We start from the raw sequence: 23,575 nt of genomic DNA, 5'->3' as shown, positions 1-23,575 counted from the left end.
CATACATTTCAAATGGCCCGCCACTTAATTTTGTCGTGGCCTTTCACTTCACTTAATCATGGTCCACCACTTCATTCCAATGTTGCTCGTCCCATAAATTTAATATGGCTTGCCACTTCAGTTAATCGTGGTCCGCCACATCATTTCAATTTAGCCGGTGCCATAAATATCAAACGGCCCGCCACATCATTTTGTTTTGGCTTGCCACTTGACTTAATCCTGGTCCACCACATCATTCCAATTTTGCCCATCCCATAAATTTAAAATGGCCCGCCACTTAATTTTGTGGTGGCCTGCCACAACACTTAATTGTGGTCCGCCACTTAATTTTGTTGTGGCCTGCCACTTCACTTAATCCTGGTCCGCTACATCATTTCAATGTAGCCCGTCCCATCAATTTAACATGGCCCGCCACTTCACTTAATCTTGGCTGCCATGTCACTTAATCGTGGTCCGCCACTTACTTTTGTGGTGGCCTGCCACTTCACTCACTTAATCGTGGTCCACCACATCATTTCAATGCTGCCCGTCCCATCAATTTAAAACAGCCCGCCACGTAATTTTGTACTGACCTGCTACTTCACTTAATCATGGTCCGCCACATCATTCCAATGTTGCCCGTCCCATAAATTTAAAATGGCCCGCCACATAATTTTGTCGTGGCCTGCCACTTCACTTAATCGTAGTCTGCCACATCATTTCAATGTAGCCCGTCCCATCAATTTAAAATGGCCCGCCACTTCACCTAATCTTGGTCTGCCACGTCACTTAATCGTGGTCTGAAACTTAATTTTGTCATGGCCTGCCACGTCACTCACTTAATCGTGGTTTGCCACATCATTTCAATGTTGCCTGTCCAATCAATTTAAATTCGGCCCGCCACTTAGTTTTGTTAAGATCTGCATCATTATAATGTTGCCTGTCCCATACATTTAAATTGGCCCGCCACTTAATTTTGCGTGACCTTTAACTTCACTTAATCATGGTCCACCACATTATTCCAATGTTGCTCGTCCCATAAATTTAAAATGGCTTGCCACTTCAGTTAATCGTGGTCCGCCACATCATTTCAATTTAGCCGGTGCCATAAATATCAAACGGCCCGCCACATCATTTTGTTTTTGCCTGCCATTTCACTTAATCCTGGTCCGTCACATCATTCCAATGTTGCCCGTCTCATAAATTTAAAATAGCCCGCCACTTAATTTTGTTGTGGTCTGCCACTTCAGTTAATTGTGGTCCACCACTTAATTTTGTTGTGGCCTGCCACTTCACTCACTTAATCGTGGTTTGCCACATCATTTCAATGTTGCCCGTCCCATCAATTTAAAACGGCCCGCCACTTAATTTTGTAATGGCCTGCATCATTATAATATTGCCTGTCCCATACATTTAAAATGGCCCGCCACTTAATTTTGTCTTGGCCTGCCACTTCACTTAATCGTGGTCCGCCACGTCATTCCAATGTAGCCTGTTCCATAAATATTAAATGGCCCGCCACTTCACTTAATCTTGGTCTGCCGACTTCACTTAATCGTGGTCCGCCACTTAATTTTGTTTAGGCCTGCCACGTCACTTAATCGTGGTCCGCCACATAATTTCAATGTTGCCGACCCCCTAATTTTAAAACGGCCCACCACGTCATTTTAAGCAGTCCGCCATATAATTTTATCATGGCCCACCATTTCATTAGAATGTTGCCCATCCCATAACTTCAATGTGGTCGGTAATGTCATTTACATGGGTAACCATTCTTTTTAACAAATAATTTTTATGTGGCCCACCACGTCAACAAATGAACTTGTAGGCCAGGGGTCACCAACACGGTGCCCCCGGGCACCAGGTAGCCCGTAAGGACCAGATGAGTTGCCCGCTGGCCTGTTCTAAAAATAGCTCAAATAGCAGCACTTACCAGTGAGCTGCCTCTATTTTAAATTTTTTATTTATTTACTTGCAAGCTGGTCTCGCTTTGCTCGACATTTTTAATTCTAAGAGAGACAAAACTCAAATAGAATTTGAAAATCCAAGAAAATATTTTAAAGACTTGGTCTTCACTTGTTTAAATAAATTCATTTATTGTTTTACTTTGCTTCTTATAACTTTCAGAAAGACAATTTTAGAGAGAACATACAACCTTAAAAATGATTTTAGGATTTTTAAACACATCTACCTTTTTACCTTTTAAATTCCTTTCTCTTCTTTCCTGACAATTTAAATCAATGTTCAAGTATTTTTTTTTATTGTAAAGAATGTTTTGGACATGTTTTGGACACTCGGGTGAAGAGAGGGGCGGAGCTTTCTACCGATCACCACCTGGTGGTGAGTTGGCTGCGATGGTGGGGGAGGATGCCGGACAGACCTGGGAGGCCCAAACGCATTGTGAGGGTCTGCTGGGAACGTCTGGCAGAGTCTCCTGTCAGAGAGAGTTTCAATTCACACCTCCGGGAGAACTTTGAACATGTCACGAGGGAGGTGCTGGACATTGAGTCCGAGTGGACCATGTTCCGAACCTCTATTGTCGAGGCGGCTGATTGGAGCTGTGGCCGCAAGGTTGTTGGTGCCTGTCGTGGCGGTAATCCCAGAACCCCTTGGTGGACACTGGCGGTGAGGGATGCCGTCAAGCTGAAGAAGGAGTCCTATCGGGTTCTTTTGGCTCATAGGACTCCGGAGGCAGTGGACGGGTACCGACGGGCCAAGCGGTGTGCAGCTTTAGCGGTCGCGGAGGCAAAAACTCGGACATGGGAAGAGTTCGGGGAAGCCATGGAAAACGACTTCCGGACGGCTTCGAAGCGATTCTGGACCACCATCCTCCGCCTCAGGAAGGGGAAGCAGTGCATTATCAACACCGTGTATGGTGCGGATGGAGTTCTGCTGACTTCGACTGTGGATGTTGTGGATCGGTGGAGGGAATACTTCGAAGACCTCCTCAATCCCACCAACACGTCTTCCTTTGAGGAAGCGGTGCCTGGGGAAGCTGCAGTGGACTCTCCTATTTCTGGGGCTGAGGTCGCTGAGGTAGTTAAAATGAGAATCAATCAATCAATCAATGTTTATTTATATAGCCCCAAATCACAAATGTCTCAAAGGACTGCACAAATCATTACGACTACAACATCCTCGGAAGAACCCACAAAAGGGCAAGGAAAACTCACACCCAGTGGGCAGGGAGAATTCACATTCAGTGGGACGCCAGCGACAATGCTGACTATGAGAAACCTTGGAGAGGACCTCAGATGTGGGCAACCCCCCCCCTCTAGGGGACCGAAAGCAATGGATGTCGAGCGGGTCTAACATGATACTGTGAAAGTTCAATCCATAGTGGCTCCAAGACAGCAGTGAGAGTCCCGTCCACAGGAAACCATCTCAAGCGGATCAGCAGCGTAGAGATGTCCCCAACCGATACAGGCGAGCGGTCCATCCTGGGTCCCGACGAGCGGTCCATCCTGGGTCTCGACTCTGGACAGTCAGTACTTCATCCATGGTCATCGGACCGGACCCCCTCCACAAGGGAGGGGGGGACATAGGAGAAAGAAAAGAAGCGGCAGATCAACTGGTCTAAAAAGGAGGTCTATTTAAAGGCTAGAGTATACAGATGAGTTTTAAGATGAGACTTAAATGCTTCTACTGAGGTAGCATCTCGAACTGTTACCGGGAGGGCATTCCAGAGTACTGGAGCCCGAACGGAAAACGCTCTATAGCCCGCAGACCTTTTTTGAGCTCTAGGAATCACTAATAAGCCGGAGTCTTTTGAACGCAGATTTCTTGCCGGGACATACGGTACAATACAATCGGCAAGATAGGCTGGAGCTAGACCGTGTAGTATTTTATACGTAAGTAGTAAAACCTTAAAGTCACATCTTAAGTGCACAGGAAGCCAGTGCAGGTGAGCCAGTACAGGCGTAATATGATCAAACTTTCTTGTTCTTGTCAAAAGTCTAGCAGCCGCATTTTGTACCAACTGTAATCTTTTAATGCTAGACATTGGGAGACCCGAAAATAATACGTTACAGTAATCGAGACGAGACGTAACAAACGCATGGATAATGATCTCGGCGTCTTTAGTGGACAAAATGGAGCGAATTTTAGCGATATTACGGAGATGAAAGAAGGCCGTTTTAGTAACGCTTTTAATGTGTGACTCAAAGGAGAGAGTTGGGTCGAAGATAATACCCAGATTTTTTACAGAGTCACCTTGTTTTATTATTTGGTTGTCAAATGTTAAAGTTGTATTATTAAATAGAGGTCGGTGTCTAGCAGGACCGATAATCAGCATTTCCGTTTTTTTGGCATTAAGTTGCAAAAAGTTAGCGGACATCCATTGTTTAATTTCATTAAGACACGCTTCCAACTGACTACAGTCCGGCGTGTTGGTCAGCTTTAGGGGCATGTAAAGTTGGGTGTCATCAGCATAACAGTGAAAGCTAATACCGTATTTGCGTATGACGTCACCTAGCGGCAGCATGTAGATGCTGAAGAGTACAGGGCCAAGGACCGAACCCTGGGGAACTCCACACGTTACCTTAACATAGTCCGAGGTCACACTGTTATAGGAGACGCACTGCATCCTATCAGTAAGATAAGAGTTAAACCATGACAGGGCTGAGTCTGAAATACCAATTCGTATTTTGATACGCTCTAATAAAATATTATGATCGACGGTATCGAAAGCAGCGCTAAGATCGAGGAGCAGCAACATAGATGACGCATCAGAGTCCATCGTTAGCAATAGATCATTAGTCAGTTTTGCGAGGGCTGTGTCAGTCGAGTGATTTGCCCTGAAACCGGATTGAAAGGTTTCACATAGATTGTTAAACGCTAAGTGCTCATTTAGCTGCTCTGCAACAATTTTTTCGAGGATTTTCGAAATAAAGGGAAGGTGAGACACCGGTCGGTAGTTTACCATGAGGTCTGGATCGAGGTTAGGTCTTTTAAGGAGAGGATGAATAACCGCTTTTTTGAATGCAACGGGAACAGTGCCCGAGGAAAGTGATAAGTTTATAATATTTAGCACTGATGGACCTAATAATACAAAAAGTTCCTTGATAAGTTTCCCAGGAAGTGGGTCAAGTAAACATGTTGTTTGTTTTATTCCATTTACACGTTGTAACAATCCTTCTAATGTTATTTCATCAAAACGAGAGAAACTATTTTGGATATTTGCAGTATCCGCCGTATATACAATCGTATCTGTGTTACTATAACCCCGTTGTAGCTGGGACGCATTGTCTTTAATCTCCTTTCTAATAAGTTCGATTTTCTTATTAAAGAACTTCATAAAGTCATCTGCCGAATGGGTGGAGCTACTGGAAGGAGTCCCTTGTTGGGTTAGCGATGCTACTGTACTAAACAAAAATTTTGGATCGTTTTTATTAATGCGGATGAGATTTGAGTAATAATTAGTTTTAGCTAAGGTAAGCATGCGTTTATAAGTTATTAAACTATCACTCCATGCTTGATGGTGCACCTCAAGTTTAGTCGTGCGCCATTTGCGTTCCAGCTTTCTACATAATAATTTCTGAGCTCTAGTTTCTTCAGTAAACCATGGCGTACGCCTTTTTGGAGCCTTTTTTAACTTCAGCGGTGCTATACTATCAATGGTTTCGCGCAGGGCGTTGTTAAAGTTGTTAGTGAGGTTATCAATAGAGCCCACATACTTTGGGAACGGTGCCATTACCGAGGGCAGTAGGTCCGCAAGAGTCGTCGTTGTGGCAGCATTAATGTTGCGGCTGCTATAGCAGTTATTATTATTATTAGCTTGCCGAACATGAGTCTGAACTTCGAATTTTATAAGGTAATGATCGGACATTACTTTAGTATACGGGAGTATCGTAACTTTTGAGACGGTGATACCTCTGACAAGCACTAGGTCTATCGTATTACCGCTGCGATGCGTCGGTTCATTTATTATTTGTGTAAGACCACAGCTATCAATTATAGTCTGGAGCGCCACGCACGGTGGGTCCAAAGGGGTATTCATATGGATATTAAAGTCCCCCATTATAATTATATTATCGGCGTGCGTCACTAGATCAGCAACAAACTCTGAGAATTCACTAATAAAGTCCGAATAGGGCCCTGGGGGGCGGTAGATAACGGCCAGGCACAGAGGCAGAGGTGTGGCAGACTTCATAGAAAGCACCTCAAACGATTTATATTTATTATTTAAGTTAGGACTAAAGTTAAAGTTTTCGTTGTATATTAGTGCGACACCCCCTCCCCTTTTGAGGTGACGGGCAATATGCGCATTCGTATAGTTAGGAGGGGATGCCTCATTTATCGCAAAAAAGTCGTCTGGTTTAAGCCAGGTTTCGCTAAGACCGATGACGTTAAGGTTGTTGTCTCTAATGACCTCATTGACTAATAACGTTTTGGGAGACAAAGATCTGATGTTTAGAAAGCCCATATTATAGGTAGTGGGCTGTTTTAAGGAGTTGTTGATAAAATTATCCGTAGTAGCAATATTAATAATGTTGCGTTTATTATGCGCAGTGTACTTAAAATAATTACGACCATATCTAGGAATTGATATGACGGGAATTTTCAGATTATCTACTTGGCGCTGCGATAAACTGAACGCATCATAATTTGCCACCTCAGTAGAACGCATGTCTAACTCTGACGAAGTCATAGACACAGTAGAAAAAACATTTTGTGAGTTGTGTATTATTCTACGAAAATTGCTATGTGTACAGGGATCATCCAGCCTGGCGCTGGCTAGTTCTAACTTAACTGACTCCATACCCAGGCTAGCAGGCTCTGTAATTGCCTGTGACCGGGCTTGCTCTAGTGCAGTTAGTCAAATGTGGCTCAATGCGAAGTCTATGTTCCGAGACAAGAGGATAGCGCCTTCCTGGTTAGGGTGAAGGCCGTCTCTCCTCAGCAAGCCAGGTTTGCCCCAGAAAGAGGGCCAATTATCAATAAACGTAAATCCCTGTTGTCTGCAGAAGCTATCCAGCCACCTGTTAAGAGAGACTAATCTGCTATATCTCTCATCATTGCCTCTCCCAGGCAGGGGGCCAGAGACAATTACTCGATGCCTGGACATCTTTCTGGCGAGATTACAAGCCCTGGCTATGTTTCTCTTTGTAATCTCTGATTGTCTCATCCTAACGTCATTGGAGCCAACGTGTATTACTATATTCGCATAACTAGTGGTGCGGTTAGCCTGCCGTACGTGTTTACTAGACCTGTTGCGAGTTAGCTCCCTAAGATTAGCTTCAATGTCAGGTGCTCTGCCCCCGGGAATACACTTAATTGTGGCTGGTTTGCTAAGCTTTATGTTTCGGGTGATGGAGTCCCCTATAACTAAAGTGTGGTGCCCGGTAGACTGGGGTGTAGGACTAGCTAAAGGGCTAAATCTATTATGCGTCTCAACCGGTACACCGTAGCTTGTAGGCCGCTTAGGGCTGCTACAAGCTGGGCTAGTTAGCTCGCTACAGCTAACGCTAGCAGATGTGTCCGCAACATCTAAAGTTACGAAATTACACTGCTCTAACTGGCGGACACGGCTCTCTAGCAAAGCCAACCTATCCATGAGTAAAGTGCACGAAGCGCAGGAAGCCATACTCACAGAAACTTTCCGTCGCCGAGTGGAGTGCCAGCTGTCTTCGGGAAGTGATGGTCACGGTGGCGGGGGAGTAGCTTCCTTCAGACCGGCGCTGCCTTTCTCCGCTAGCCTCGTTAGCTTAGCAGCTAGCTAGCTGAGGGCGAAGTGGTGAGACAGAGATCGGGTGATTTGCAAGTTAAATTGAACTATTAAATATGTTCGATAAGTTGTAAATAAAGCTGCAAAACAGTTAAAATCACACAGATAGAACGATACTTAGCTTTTTTGCAACAAGAGCAGTCAGCGAGCAGTCATTCACGTTCATATATCATGTCATTCATAGACTGTTATTTTATGTTATCAGCACCTCCAAGTCCGAGTCCATGGTTCTCGCCCGGAAAAGGGTGGAGTGCCATCTCCGGGTTGGGGAGGAGACCCTGCCCCAAGTGGAGGAGTTCAAGTACCTAGGAGTCTTGTTCACGAGTGGGGGAAGAGTGGATCGTGAGATCGACAGGCGGATCGGTGCGGCGTCTTCAGTAATGCGGACGTTGTATCGATCCGTTGTGGTGAAGAAGGAGCTGAGCCGGAAGGCAAAGCTCTCAATTTACCGGTCGATCTGCGTTCCCATCCTCACCTATGGTCATGAGCTTTGGGTCATGACCGAAAGGATAAGATCACGGGTACAAGCGGCCAAAATGAGTTTCCTCCGCCGTGTGGCGGGGCTCTCCCTTAGAGATAGGGTGAGAAGCTCTGCCATCCGGGAGGAACTCAAAGTAAAGCCGCTGCTCCTTCACATCGAGAGGAGCCAGATGAGGTGGTTCGGGCATCTGGTCAGGATGCCACCCGAACGCCTCCCTAGGGAGGTGTTTAGGGCACGTCCAGCTGGTAGGAGGCCATGGGGAAGACCCAGGACACGTTGGGCAGACTATGTCTCCCGGCTGGCCTGGGAACGCCTCGGGATCTCCCGGGAAGAGCTAGACGAAGTGGCTGGTGATAGGGAAGTCTGGGCTTCCCTGCTTAGGCTGCTGCCCCCGCGACCCGACCTTGGATAAGCGGAAGATGATGGATGGATGGATGGATGTAAAGAATAATAAATACATTTTAATTTAATTCTTCATTTTAGCTTCTGTTTCTTCGACGTAGAATATTTGTGAAATATTTTTTCAAACTTATTATGATTAGAATTCAAAAAAATATTCTAACAAATCTAGAAAATCTGTACAATCAAGTTTAAATCTTATTTCAAAGGCTTTTGAATTTCTTTTCAAATTTTTGTTCTGGAAAATCTAGAAGAAAAAATGATTTGTCTTTGTTATAAATATAGCTTGGTCCAATTTGTTACATATTCTAACAAAGTGCAGATTGGATTTTAACCTATTTAAAACATGTCATCATAAATCAAAAATTAATCTTAATCAGGAAAAATTCCTTATCATGTTCCATAAATTATATTTTAAATTATTTAAAAAAGATTCGAACTAGCTCATTTCTGTCTTCTTCTTTTCGGTTGAATTTAGAATTTTAAAGAGTCGAAATTGAAGATAAACTATGTTTCAAAATTTTATTTTCATTCTTTTCCTGTTTTCTCCTTTTTTAAACCGTTCAATTAAGTGTTTTTTCAGCATTTATTCTCTACAAAAAAACGTTTTGTAAAAGGAAAAAAAATGTACGTCGGAACGACAGACAGAAATATCAATTTTTTAAATATATATATATATATATATAGATAGATTTATTTGTTAAAGGTAAATTGAGGAAATTGGCTATTTCTGGCAATTTATTTAAGTGTGTATCAAACTCCGACTCAATTCCCTCGTGTCGTCACCAAGGTTACGGAGCCACGGCCCACCTGGAGAGCGGGGGGTTCATCCGCAGTCGGCCGGGCGTCCCGCATCCCGACATCCAGTTTCACTTCCTGCCCTCGCAGGTGGTCGACCACGGCCGCGTGGCCTCCAAGATAGAAGCCTATCAGGTGAGTCTGACTTTCATTTGTGGCCCGAATGCAAATTGGTGATGTCGTAAAGGGGTGTGTGTGTGTGTGTGTGTGTGTGTGTGTGTGTGGGTGGATGATTGTCCAGATAAAACACACACACGCACACACACTCACGTGTCATTCAAAGGAAAACCACCGCCGCCGCCGCTTGCTTTCCGATGTTTACGCAAAACAACAGCAAGCAGGAAGTTCCCGACAAGGTCCCGATGATGTCATCGGTCATAAAGTCATCAGTTTCTTCTTGCGAAGCACACCAAACAAAACCTCCATTGTGATTTTATGTGCAGAAATAGATTTTTACGACCTGCAAGAGGTTCTCTTGTCTCCGTGGAGCGTGAAAGGTCACGTTAGTTTCCGACTCACCTCCAACATGGAGGACATGAATCGTAATGTCACGTCGCCATTATCACAATTTCAGAAGGGTTAAAACCAATAACAATCAGTTCCCAGTGGCTTATTTTATTTTTCAAAGTTTTTTTCAAAATTTTACCCATCATGGAATATCCCGAAAAAAGGCTGATTTTCGCTATCTGTAAATCCAGCCGTCCATTTACCTGTGACGTCACTGCGTGATGCCAATACAAACAAACATGGCGGATAGAACAGCAAGATATAGCGACATTAGCTCGGATTCAGACTCGGATTTCAGCGGCTTATGCGATTCAACAGATTATGCATGTATTGAAACGGATGGTTGGAGTGTGGAGGCAGATAGCGAAAACAAAAATGAAGATAAAAATTGAAGCTATTGAGCCATATCACGACGGACAGCGGCAACGAAGACGAATTCGGCGATCGCCTTCTAACCAACGATTGCATCTTTTGACCACTGGAGCAACTTAAATCCGTCGATTGGTAAGTGTTTGTTTGGCATTAAAAGTGGGTGGAGGGAAAGGCTGGATGCAAATATAGCTACAAATGTACATACAGCCAGCCTAAATAGCATGTTAGCATCCATTAGCTGGCAGTCATACCGTGACCAAATATGTCTAATTAGCACATAAGTCAATAACATCAACAAAACTCACCTTTGTGATTTCGTTGTCTTTTATCGTTGGAAATGCATCTGCTTTGAGTTTTGCAGGATATCCACACATCTCTGTCGTATCATCGCTATCGCCGGTAAAATGTGCAGAACAAACGAGGGACTTTTGCATCTTTTGACACTGGTGCGACTTCAATCCGTCGATTGGTATGTGTCTGTTTGGCATTACATATGGGTGGGGGGAAAGGCTGGATGCAAATATAGCTACAAATGAGGCATAACGATGCAATATGTACATACAGCTAGCCTAAGTAGCATGTTATCATCGATTAACATGCCGTGGTAATCGATGCACACTCCAAGTAAGTCAACTTGAATCCGTCCCTGATCGTGTTGTTACACCCTCCGACAACACACCGACGAGGCATGATGTCTCTAGGGTACGGAAAACAGTCGAAAAAACGGAAAATAACAGAGCTGATTTGAATTGATGGGTGTAAGAAAATGGTGGATTGATTCCCGTTGTGACGTCACGGGTGAAAGGTCATTGCTCCGACAGCGAACAATAGAAAGGCGTTTCAATCGCCAAATTCACCCTTTTAGAGTTCGGAAATCGGTTAAAGGGGAACATTATCACCAGACCTACAGTATGTAAGCGTCAATATATACCTTGATGTTGCAGAAAAAAGACCATATTTTTTTTCAACCGATTTCCGAACTCTAAATGGGTGAATTTTTGCGAATTAAACGCTTTTCTGTTTATCGGTCTTTTAGCGATGACGTCAGAACGTAACACACCCGCCATTTTCATTTTCACATTACAAACACCGAGTCTCAGCTCTGTTATTTTCCGTTTTTTCGACTATTTTTTGGAACCTTGGAGACATCATGCCTCGTCGGTGTGTTGTCGGAGGTTGTAACAACACTAACAGGGAGGGATTCAAGTAGCACCACTGGCCCGAAGATGCAAAAGTGTCTGCTGCCAGACCCCCATTGAATGTACCAAAGTGTCTCCACATTTTACCGGCGATGACAGACATGGCACAGAGATGTATGGATAACCTGCAGATGCATTTGCAACGATAAAGTCAACAAAATCCCAAAGGTGAGTTTTGTTGATGTTGACTTATGTGCTAATCAGACATATCTGGTCGCGGTCAATGCTAACATGCTACGCTAATCGACGCTATCATGCTATTTACCGGCGGTTCTAAAGCAGACATGGCACAGAGATGTATGGACAACCTGCAGATGCATTTGCAACAATAAAGTCAACGAAATCACAAAGGTGAGTTTTGTTGATGTTGACTGCCAGCTAATCGATCCTAACATGCTATTTACCGTCGGTGCTGAAGCAGACATAGCACAGAGATGTATGGATAACCTGTAGATGCATTTGCAACTATATTACGTTTACTTCCACCCACATTTAATGCGAAAAAAACACTTACCAATGGAAGGATTTAAGTTGCTCCATTGTCAAGAGAAGCGAAAGTCCTGATCGTTTTGTCCGCACATTTTACCGACGATGCTAACGCAGCTATTGGCCACGCTATGGCTGTGAAACACTCAATAGCTTCAGTTTCTTCTTCAATACTTTCATACTCCAGCCATCCGTTTCAATACATGCGTAATCTGTTGAATCGCTTAAGCCGCTGAAATCCGAGTCTGAATCCGAGCTAATGTCGCTATATCTTGCTGTGGTATTCGCCATTGTTTGTTTACTTTGGCAGCACTGTGTGACATCACAGGGAAATGGATAGTCGCATCGCAAATAGCGAAAATCAAGCACTTTAAAGGTTTTTTTAGGGATATTCCGGGACCGGTAACATTTTGAAAAAAACTTCAAAAAATACACCAAGCCACTGGGAACTGATTTTTATTGTTTTTAACCCTTTTGAAATTGTGATAATGTTCCCCATATGGTCTTTTTTCTGCAACATCAAGGTATATATTGACGCTTACATAGGTCTGGTGATAATGTTCCTCTTTACAATAAAACCTGGTGCCCTTGCAGCTCCAGACGTTGGCGCTTTAAGTTCAGCAAATGAGCTGACCTAGAATGATGTTGCTCTTGAGGTGTCAGTGTAATATTAGCACTTTATTAAATTATAATAAAACCATCACATTATTAATTACATTGAGAAATCCTTAATTTAATTGGTGAATAATTAAATGCGTTATGCAAAAAATAATGAAATCATGACGCAATCAAAACAATAAGTGGATACATGATTAAATAAATGCTTCAATCAATAATTTAGTAAATGAGTAATTTAATCATGTAATAATCATTGAAATCATGACGCAATGAAATCAATAACTGAATGAATGATTTCATAAATAGTTATATAAGAAATGAAAAACATAATTAAAACAATAATTATTAATATTATAACTAATTAAATTGAGAAAAAAAATATTCAATTGTGAAATAAGTAAGACTTACTTTAGTAGACTTCTACTGTAAGGGACCCCTACTGTGGTAAATTCCTACTGTAATAGACTCCAGTAGACACTTACAGTAGTAGACCCCTACTGTGGTAGACACATGCTGTGGTAGACTCCTGCTGTACTAGACGCCAACTGTAGTAAACGCCTACTGTACTAGTCTCCTAGTACAGTAGGGGTGTTATAGCTCGGTTGGTAGAGCGGCCGTGTCAGCAACTTGAGGGTTGCAGGTTCGATCCCCGCTTCCGCCATCCTCGACACTGCCGTTGTGTCCTTGGGCAAGACACTTTACCCACCTGCTCTTAGTGCCACCCACACTGGTTTAAATATGTAACTTAGAGATTGGGTTTCACTATGTAAAGCGCTTTAAGTCACTAGAGAAGAAGCGCTATATAAAATAAAATTCACTTCACTTCACTTCACTACTGTGGTAGACTCCTACTGTGGTAGATAGACTCCTACTGTAGTTGACTCTTACTGTAATAGACTCCTACTGACTAGACTCCTACTGTAGTACACTCCTTGTAAGGCTCCTATAAGATTAGACTCTTACTGTACTAGACTCATTCTGTAGTAGACTCCTGCTAGACTCATTCTGTAGTAGACTCATACTGTGCTACTCGTACTGTAGTAAGCTACTACTGTACAATATTCTTACTGTAGTAGGCTCCTACTGTATAATATTATTACTGTAGTAGGCTCCTACTGTATAATATTCTTACTGTAGTAAACACCTGTAAAACGTCTACTCGAGTATACTTTTATTGTAGTAAACTCCTACTGTAGTACACTCTGGTAGACTACTACTGTAGTAAACTCTGGTAGACTCCTACTGTGGTAGACTTCAAATGTGGTAAACTGTTGCTGTAGTAGACTGTGGTAGACTCCTACTGTAGTAGACTATGGTAGAGTCCTACTGTGGTAGACTCCTACTGTGGTAGACTGATTGTAATAGACTCCTACTGTGGTAGATTGACTGTAATAGACTCCTACTGTGGTAGACTCCTTCTGTAGTAAACTCCTACTGTAGTAGAATCTGGTAGCCTCCTACTGAGGTAGACTCCTACCGTGGTAGACTGTGGTAGACGCCTACCGTAGTAGACTCCGACTGTGCTAGACTTTGTTAGACTCCTACTGTGGTAGACTCTGGTAGACTCTTACTGTGGTGGACTTTTACTGTGGTAGACTCCGACTGCGGTAGACACCTACTCTGTTAGACATTATAGCAGACAGCTACTGTGGTAGACTCCGACTGTGGTAGATTTTGTAGACTCCTACTGTGGTAGACTCCGACTGTACTAGATTTAGGTAGACTCCTACTGTGGTAGACTCTTACTGTAGTAGACTCTTACTATTGTAGACTCCTACTGTGGTAGACTCCTACTGTGGTAGATTTTGGTAGACTCCTACTGTGGAAGACTCTGGTAGACTCTTACTGTGGTAGACTCTGACTGTGGTAGACTCCGACTGTGGTAGACCCCGACTGTGGTAGACTCTGACTGTGATGGACTCCGACTGTGGTAGACCCCGACTGTGGTAGATTCCTACTGTAGTAAACCCAACTGTGCTAGACTTTGGTAGACGCCTACTGTGGTAGACTCCGACTGTGTTAGATTTCGGTAGACTCCTACTGTGGTAGACACTGGTAGACTCCTACTGCGGTAGACTCCTACTGCGGTAGACCCTGTAGTAGACACCTACTCTGATAGACTCTGTAGCAGACAGCTACTGTGGTAGACTCCGACTGTGGTACACCATGACTGTGGTAGACTCCTACTGCGGTAGACTTTGTAGTAGACACCTACTCTGATAGACACTGTAGCAGACAGCTACTGTGGTAGACTCCGACTGTGGTAGACTCCGATTGCGTTAGACTCTGACTGCGGTAGACACCTACTCTGGTAGACACTGTAGCAGGCAGCTACTGTGGTAGACCCCTACTGTGGTAGACGCCTACTCTGGTAGACTCCTACTGCGGTAGACTCCTACTGTGGTGGACTCTGTAGTAGACACCTACTCTGATAGACACTGTAGCAGACAGCTACTGCGGTAGACTCGGACTGCGGTAGATGCCTACTCTGATAGACACTGAAGCAGACAGCTACTGTGGTAGACTCCTACTGTGGTAGACTCCTAATCTGGTAGACTCCTACTGCGATAGACTCTGTAGTAGACACCTACTCTGATAGACACTGTAGTTGACAGCTACTGTGGTAGATACCTACTGTGGTAGACTCCTAATCTGGTAGACTCCTACTGCGATAGACTCTGTAGTAGACACCTACTCTGATAGACACTGTAGCAGACAGCTACTGCGGTAGACTCTGACTGCGGTAGGTGCCTACTCTGGTAGACACTGTAGCAGACAGCTACTGTGGTAGACTCCTACTGTGGTAGACTCCTACTCTGGTAGACTCCTACTGCGGTAGACTCTGTAGTAGACACCTACTCTGGTAGACACTGTAGCAGACAGCTACTGTGGTAGACTCCTATTGTGGTAGACTCCTACTCTGGTAGACTCCTACTGCGGTAGACTCCTACTGTGGTAGACTCTGTAGTAGACACCTACTCTGATAGACACTGTAGCCGACAGCTTCTGTGGTAGACTCCTACTGTGGTAGACTCCTACTGTACTTTGCTGATGTTGCAGGTCCACGTGGGGCCCATGAGGAGCACCAGTGTGGGTTGGATGAAGCTGAAGACCACCAACCCCCTGGACCACCCCATCCTGCAGCCCAACTATCTGTCCACCGGTACGCCCACGTCCGCTCGCACGTCAAGTCCTCCTGTTTGATTCCCGCGCTCTTCTCCCGGCAGACGTCGACGTCCAGGAGTTCCGACAATGCGTTAAACTCTCCCGGGAGATTTTTGCCCAGAAGGCCTTCGACCCGTTCCGCGGCGCCGAGGTCCAGCCCGGTGCGGCGGTCCAGTCGGACGCTGACATCGACGCCTTCGTGCGGCGTAAGGCGGACAGCGCGTACCACCCGTCCTGCACGTGCAAGATGGGCGCGCCCTCCGACCCCACGGCGGTTGTGGACCCCCAGGCGCGGGTGCTTGGCGTGGAAGGACTGCGCGTGGTGGACGCCTCCATCATGCCCAGCATCGTCAGCGGGAACCTCAACGCTCCCACCGTCATGATCGCAGAGAAGTTGGCGGACGCCATCAGAGGTCGGCCGCCGCTCGTCGACCAGCAGGTTCCTGTTTATGCTCCGCCCACCCTGGAAGCGCAGCGCTAGACCCGCCTTTCTTTCTTTTGACCACTTTTAGGACCTTTTTAGTCGTCCTGAAAAATAGCCCGAACACACTTTTGCATCATTAGCGCTAAAGGGTCACCAACATTTTTGAAACCAAGAGCTACTTCTTGGGTACTGATTATTGCAGAGGGCTACCAGTTTGATACACACTTAAATAAATCGCCAGAAATAGCCAATTTGCTCAATTTACCTTTAATAAATAAATCTATATATATATATATATATAAAAAATGGGTATTTCTGTCTGTCATTCCGTCGTACATTTTTTTTTTCCTTTTATGGAAGGTTTTTTGTAGAGAATCAAAGATGGAAAAAACACTAAATTGAACGGTTTAAAAGAGGAGAAAACAGGAAAAAAAAGGAAAATTAAATTTTGAAACATAGTTTATCTTCAATTTCGACTCTTTAAAATTCAAAATCAACCGAAAAATATGAAGAGAAAAATTTGATAATTTGAATCTTTTTGAAAAAATTAAAAAAATAATTTATGGAACATCATTAGTAATTTTTCCTGATTCAGATTAATTTTAGAATTTTGATGACATGTTTTAAATAGGTTAAAATCCAATCTGCACTTTGTTAGAATATATAACAAATTGGATCAAGCTATATTTCTAACGAAGACAAAACATTATTTCTTCTAGATTTTCCAGAACAATTTTGAATTCTTATTTCAAAAGACTTTGATTTAAGATTTAAATTTGATTCTACAGATTTTCTAGATTTGCCAGAATAATTTTTTTGAATTTTAATCATACATTTGAAAAAATATTTCACAAATATTCTTCGTCGAAAAAACAGAAGCTAAAATGAAGAATTAAATTAAAATGTATTTATTATTCTTTACAATAAAAAAAAAAAAACTTGAACATTGATTTAAATTGTCAGGAAAGAAGAGGAAGGAATTTAACAGGTAAAAAGGTAGATGTGTTTAAAAATCCTAAAATTATTTTTAAGCTTGTATTTTTTCTCAAAAATTGTCTTTCTAAAAGTTATAAGAAGCAAAGTAAAAAAAAACCAAATTAATTTGTTTAAACAAGTGAAGACCAAGTCTTTAAAATATTTTCTTGGATTTTCAAATTTTATTTGAGTTTTGTCTCTCTTAGAATTAAAAATGTCGAGCAAAACAAGACCAGCTTGCTAGTAAATAAATAAAATTTGAAAAATAGAGCCAGCTCACTGGTAAGTGCTGCTATTTGAGCTATTTTTAGAACAGGCGATCGGGCGACTCATCTGGTCCTTACGGGCGACCTGGTGCCCGCTGGCACCGCGCTGGTGACCCCTGCTTTACACTTTTTAACAGCAACATCGTGCTAGTTTAGCTTCTTGGCTTAATTTACAACTCTGGTGTGTGTAGCTAGAGAGCTGGCCGAGACTCAGGCTTTATTTTAAGACGTGTAGCAAAGCCTTTTTTAAAAAAAAATCATACCCATTAAGTAATTCTATAATTTATGTCAGCCATTTTTGTTCTGTAGCTTCAATGTAATAGGAGCCAAATTTCAAAGACCCTTTAGCGATCCTGTTCTGTCTCCCTGTAATGTTTGATCCTGTTCTCTCCCTTTAATGTTTGATCCTGTTTTGTCTCCCTGTAATGTTTGATCTTGTTCTGTCTCACTGTAATGTTTGATCCTGTTTTGTCTCCCTTTAATATTTGATCCTGTTCTGTCTCCCTGTAATGTTTGATCCTGTTCCCTCCCTTTAATGTTTGACCCTGTTTTGTCTCCCTGTAATGTTTGATCCTGTTTTGTCTCCCTGAAATGTTTGATCCTGTTTTGTCTCCCTTTAATATTTGATCCTGTTCTGTCTCCCTGTAATGTTTGATCCTGTTCTCTCCCTTTAATGTTTGATCCTGTTTTGTCTCCCTGTAATGTTTGATCTTGTTCTGTCTCACTGTAATGTTTGATCCTGTTTTGTCTCCCTTTAATATTTGATCCTGTTCTATCTCCCTGTAATGTTTGATCCTGTTCTCTCCCTTTAATGTTTGATCCTGTTTTGTCTCCCTGTAATGTTTGATCTTGTTCTGTCTCACTGTAATGTTTGATCCTGTTCCCTCCCTTTAATGTTTGACCCTGTTTTGTCTCCCTGTAATGTTTGATCCTGTTTTGTCTCCCTGAAATGTTTGATCCTGTTTTGTCTCCCTTTAATATTTGACCCTGTTCTGTCTCCCTGTAATGTTTGCTCCTGTTTTCTCTCCCTGTAATGTTTGATCCTGTTCTGTCTTCCTGTAATGTTTGATCCTGTTCTGTCTCCCTTTAATGTTTGATCCTGTTCTGTCTCCCTGTAATGTTTGATCCTTGTCTGTCCCCCTTTAATGTTTGATCCTGTTCTGTCTCCCTGTAATGTTTGATCCTGTTCTGTCTCCCTGTAATGTTTGATCCTGTTTTGTCTCCCTGTAATGTTTGATCCTGTTCTCTCCCTTTAATGTTTGATCCTGTTCTGTCTCACTGTAATGTTTGATCCTGTTCTGTCTCGCTGTAATGTTTGATCCTGTTTTGTCTCCCTTTGATATTTGATCCTGTTCTGTCACACCGTAATGTTTGACCCTGTTTTGTCTCCCTGTAATGTTTGATCCTGTTCTGTCTCCCTGTAATGTTTGATCATGTTTTGTCTCCCTGTAATGTTTGATCCTGTTCTGTCTCCCTGTATTATTTTATCCTGTTCTGTCTCCCTGTAATGTTTGATCCTGTTTTGTCTGCCTGTAATGTTTGATCCTGTTCTGTCTCCCTGTAATGTTTGCTCCTGTTTTGTCTCCTTGTAATGTTTGATCCTGTTCTGTCTTACTGTAATGTTTGATCCTGTTCTGTCTCCCTGTAATGTTTGATCCTGTTCTGTCTCCCTGTAATGTTTGCTCCTGTTTTGTCTCCCTGTAATGTTTGATCCTGTTCTGTCTTCCTGTAATATTTGATCCTGTTCTGTTTCCCTTTAATGTTTTATCCTGTTCTGTCTCCCTGTAATGTTTGATCCTTGTCTGTCCCCCTTTAATGTTTTATCCTGTTCTGTCTCCCTGTAATGTTTGATCCTGTTCTGTCTCACTGTAATGTTTGATCCTGTTCTGTCTCCCTGTAATGTTTGATCCTGTTCTGTCTCCTTGTAATGTTTAATCCTGTTCTGTCTCCCTGTAATGTTTGATCCTGTTCTGTATCCCTGTAATATTTGATCCTGTTCTGTCTCACTGTGATGTTTGATCCTGTACTGCCTCCCTGTAATGTTTGATCCTGTTTTGTCTCTCTGTAATGTTTGACCCTGTTTTGTCACCCTGTAATGTTTGATCCTGTTCTGTCTCCCTATAATGTTTGATCCTGTTTTGTCTCCCTGTAATGTTTGATCCTGTTCTGTCTCCCTGTAATGATTGATCCTGTTCTGTCTCCCTGTAATGTTTGATCCTGTTCTGTCTCCCTGTAATGATTGATCCTGTTCTGTTTCCCTGTAATGTTTGATCCTTTTTTTGTCTCCCTGTAACGTCTGATCCTGTTCTGTCTCCCTGTAATGTTTGTCTGATCTTGAATGGGATTGTGCTGAAAATTTGTATTACACCTCGGAGATTAATAATGTATTTCTGATTTTCCGACAACAGCGTAACAACAGGAAGTGGCACGTAGGACACGTGTTTTAGCAACGTTAGCATAGCTACGTGCGCTAAAATGCTAATATTAAACTCGCTTTTTACCAGCAACATTGTGCTAGGTTAGCTTATTCGCTTAACTTGCAGCTCTGGCGTCCATAGCTGGCTTAAAGAGGGCTTATTTTAGGGCGTGTAGTGAAGCCTTTAAACAATAAGTAAATACATAAGTTATGTCAGACAACAACAACAACAAACTGTCGCAGGACGGGGTGACAAAAAAATTAGCGAAGTTAGCATAGCTCTGTGTGCCAAAGTACAAACCTTACAGTGACATTAGTTAGCTTTTTGACAGTGCTCCAGGCTGGATTTTAAGAAGTGTAGCAAAGCCTTTAAAAGAAAATCCTTACATCATTGTGTTAGCATATTTGCTACAGAAAAGCAAAACGTACCGCCCCTAACTCAGGCATGTAGGCTACATTTGAAGATGTGTAGTGAAGCCTAGTTTTCTTTTTTAAATTACGTCAGCATTTAATATGTGCATCAAAAGTATTTGGACCAAAGTGGTATGCATGAATATTATTTTTTAAATTAAATAAATTAAAACAATAATTGAGTAAATGATTAAATAATTGATGAAATCATGGAATAAATAAACTATTTTATTAATAAAATGACACAATCATTGAAATTATGAAGCAATAAAATAAAAAATTGAATGAAAAAACAATTAATTAAATCGTGAAATAAATTAGGAAATCATGAGGCAATGAAATCAATTTTTGAATAAATGAAAAAAAATTAAACATGAAAAAGATTAAATAATTATTAAAATCATGATGAAATTGATTAATTTGAGAAATAATTAATTCAATTGTGAAATATTGAATTACATCATGAAATAATCAATGAAATCCAGGCTTTATTTTAAGACGTGTAGCAAAGTATTTTAAAAAACAACAACACACTTCAACAGTCGCATCTTTGGGTTAGCATAGTTGCTAAAGAACATGAGACATATACAGGCTTTATTTTAAGACGTGAAGTGAAGCCTAGCCACGAAAATTAAAACTGGTGTCCAAATACTACAAAATTGTTTTTAAAAATATACTAAAAATAGTAATAAAATGTCGAAGAAAATGAGAAAAATGTTCAAATAAATAATTGTTCCTCCCATCCATTTCCTACCGCTTGTCCCTTCTGCGGTCGCGGGGGAGCCTATCTCAAATAGACTTGATTTGACACCTTCAGGCATCTTGTTTGCAAGTGAAAAAAAAGCATTTTTGTTAGCGTTTAATCTGATTGACAGTAAACTGATGACTCGGCGTGTTTAATCTGAGAAGATCACGTACCGGCCAGGCGTTCCTTCCTGTGCCGGAACAGAAGACGGGGTCCTGCGGTCGCTCAGTTAGCTTCGCCCACCTGCTGATGTTGTCAACCTTCTGCCGAGTTCCTTTATTATTTCAAGCGAAATTCAGTCTGAGTAGTTTATTTTTCTGAGTTAGTTGTTGTGAAACTCCCAAGCATAGTACTCTATGTGAACTCATTTAATTCGTTCCAGGTTCAAGATAAGGGCGCGAGTACATTCTTCTGAGTAATAAAAGGGAAAGCAAAATAAAACTGTTGGTTATGTGAAGACGAACACAACAGGAAGTGGGTTTTGGAGCGACACCGACATCTAGTGGTTGTTCATAGACACTGCTGCAAATAATTGGTTGCTTTGCCATTAATTCTTCGCTGTTTATTTTCATGCGAGACATTGTGCGACATGCTGTTTATGCTATCATCTACTTGTTTATTTTGTTTTGCTTTGTGTAAAACTTTCAGCACCAAACGTTTGGATTTTTTTTTATCAGCTTTTGAAAATGAAAAATTTAATTTGAAAAAAAAAAAATTATATATATATATATATATATATATATATATATATATACACACACACACACATATATATATATATATACATATATACATATATATACACACACACATATATACATACATGTATACATAAACATATATATATGTATATATATATATATATATATATATATATATAAACATATATATATATATATATATATGTATATGTATATATGAGGGTTGCAGGTTCAAGCGCCGCTTCCGCTTTCCTAATCAATGCCGTTGTGTCCTTCGGGAAGACACTTTACCCACCTGATCCCAGCAGGGGCGCTGCTAGGGATTTTGTGCCCCATGAAAATAATCTTTACAGGACCCCTTTGTATTACAATTTCATCATCATTAGGAGCCTCTCTGGGCCCCCTTCCATCATGGGCCCCTAGAATCCGTCCCCTTTACCCCCCCCCCCCCCCCCCCCCCCTTGGCGCCCCTGGATCCCGGTGCCACCCACTATGGTTTAATGACAGTTCTTGCTTCAGTGACGCCCAAGCCCTCAGTGTATTAAGAAATCGATATAAAGGCTGCCGCAAGAGGGCAGCCTTTACACATGTGGGGTTTGTGGCAAAGCAGGAAATGCTCCTTAATTTATATTCTAGTTTCCTGACACAAAGTTCTTCATTTTGTATTCTACAAATAAATTGTAGGCCACTGTAGGAACTTAGGCCGTACGGTGTATGTTCGCTGATGCTTCGATTCTTTTGACCCATGGGATCCTACTTTTTATCGATGTGACACATTCAATTAAGAAAAAAAAAGGGGAAAAAAAGCTAATAAAACTAAACTTTTTGTTAAAACTTTTATTTATTGATTTATTTATTATTAATATTTTTTTAAACAAACTAAGCGCATACACAGAAACATCAAAGAAGACTTTTAGTTTTGGAGTTTAGCAGGCTTATTATGAGAGAAGCTAATAACACGCCACTATTTTTTGTTCGTTTTATTTTTTTACATTACGACGTCAACAATTTATGATTTAAAATCAACCTGTCATAAATATCTCTGGATATATTCACAAGTCAACCAAAAGGTAAATTTCTATCTACAAAGCACTTTTGTTGTTTGTCTTTATGAGGGATGCTACATTCAGTCATTGAGAGTAAATGTTTTATTGTTTTTACATCTTATTATATATATATATATATATATATATATATATATATATATATATATATATATATATGCTAGCTCTTGGGACGTGGAACATCACCTCGCTGGGGGGTGGGGGTGAAGTAGCCTGAGCTAGTACGGGAGGTGGACACTCGAAGCACAGCAAGGGTTCTGGAACCAGTTCTCTCGAGAGGGGCCGGAGTCTCTGCCACACTGGCGTTGCACGCAGTGATTGATTGATTGATTGAAACTCAACTTGAAAGTAGATTGCACAGTACAGTACATATTCCGTACAATTGACCACTAAATGGTAATGCCCGAATAAGTTTTTTCAACTTGTTTGAAGGAGAACATTATCACAATTTCTGAAGGGTTAAAACCAATTAAAATCAGTTCCCAGTGGCTTATTTTATTTTTTGAAGTTTTTCTCAAAATCTTACCCATCATGCAATATCCCGAAAAACGGCTTCAAAGTGCCTGATTTTCACCATTGCTATATCCACCCGTCCATTATCCTGTGACGTCAATGCGTGAAGTCACCAGAGACAAACATGGCGGATAGCACAGAAAGGTATAGCACAGTAGCTCGGATTCAGACTCGGATTTCAGCGGTGCAACCGATTCAACAGAATACGCATGTATTGAAACGGATGGTTGGAGTATGGAGGCAGATAGCGAAAACGAAATTGAAGAAGAAACTGAAACTATGAGCCATATCGCTTTGAACCGTCTACAAGCGAAACCAACACGACAGACA

The 23,575-nt window shown here is 41.8% G+C and overlaps 1 protein-coding gene across 1 annotated transcript in view; it reads left to right on the top strand.

The window, feature by feature from the left end:
* Window positions 1-21,614, top strand: part of chdh (choline dehydrogenase) — a 35,318-nt gene extending 13,704 nt beyond the window's left edge. The window contains exons 8-10 of the mRNA XM_061889232.1: window positions 9,376-9,518; window positions 15,626-15,728; window positions 15,793-21,614. Of these exons, the coding sequence (XP_061745216.1) occupies window positions 9,376-9,518; window positions 15,626-15,728; window positions 15,793-16,211 (665 nt within the window). The 3' untranslated portion in view covers window positions 16,212-21,614. The remainder of the gene's footprint in view (window positions 1-9,375; window positions 9,519-15,625; window positions 15,729-15,792) is intronic.
* The last annotated feature ends 1,961 nt before the right edge of the window (window positions 21,615-23,575 follow it).

The sequence above is a fragment of the Nerophis ophidion genome, linkage group LG27 (genome assembly GCF_033978795.1).
Source record: "Nerophis ophidion isolate RoL-2023_Sa linkage group LG27, RoL_Noph_v1.0, whole genome shotgun sequence".
NCBI classification, from domain to species: Eukaryota; Metazoa; Chordata; class Actinopteri; order Syngnathiformes; family Syngnathidae; genus Nerophis; species Nerophis ophidion.
Note: the sequence above shows the minus strand (reverse complement) of the source record. Positions and strands in the feature narration are given on the sequence as shown.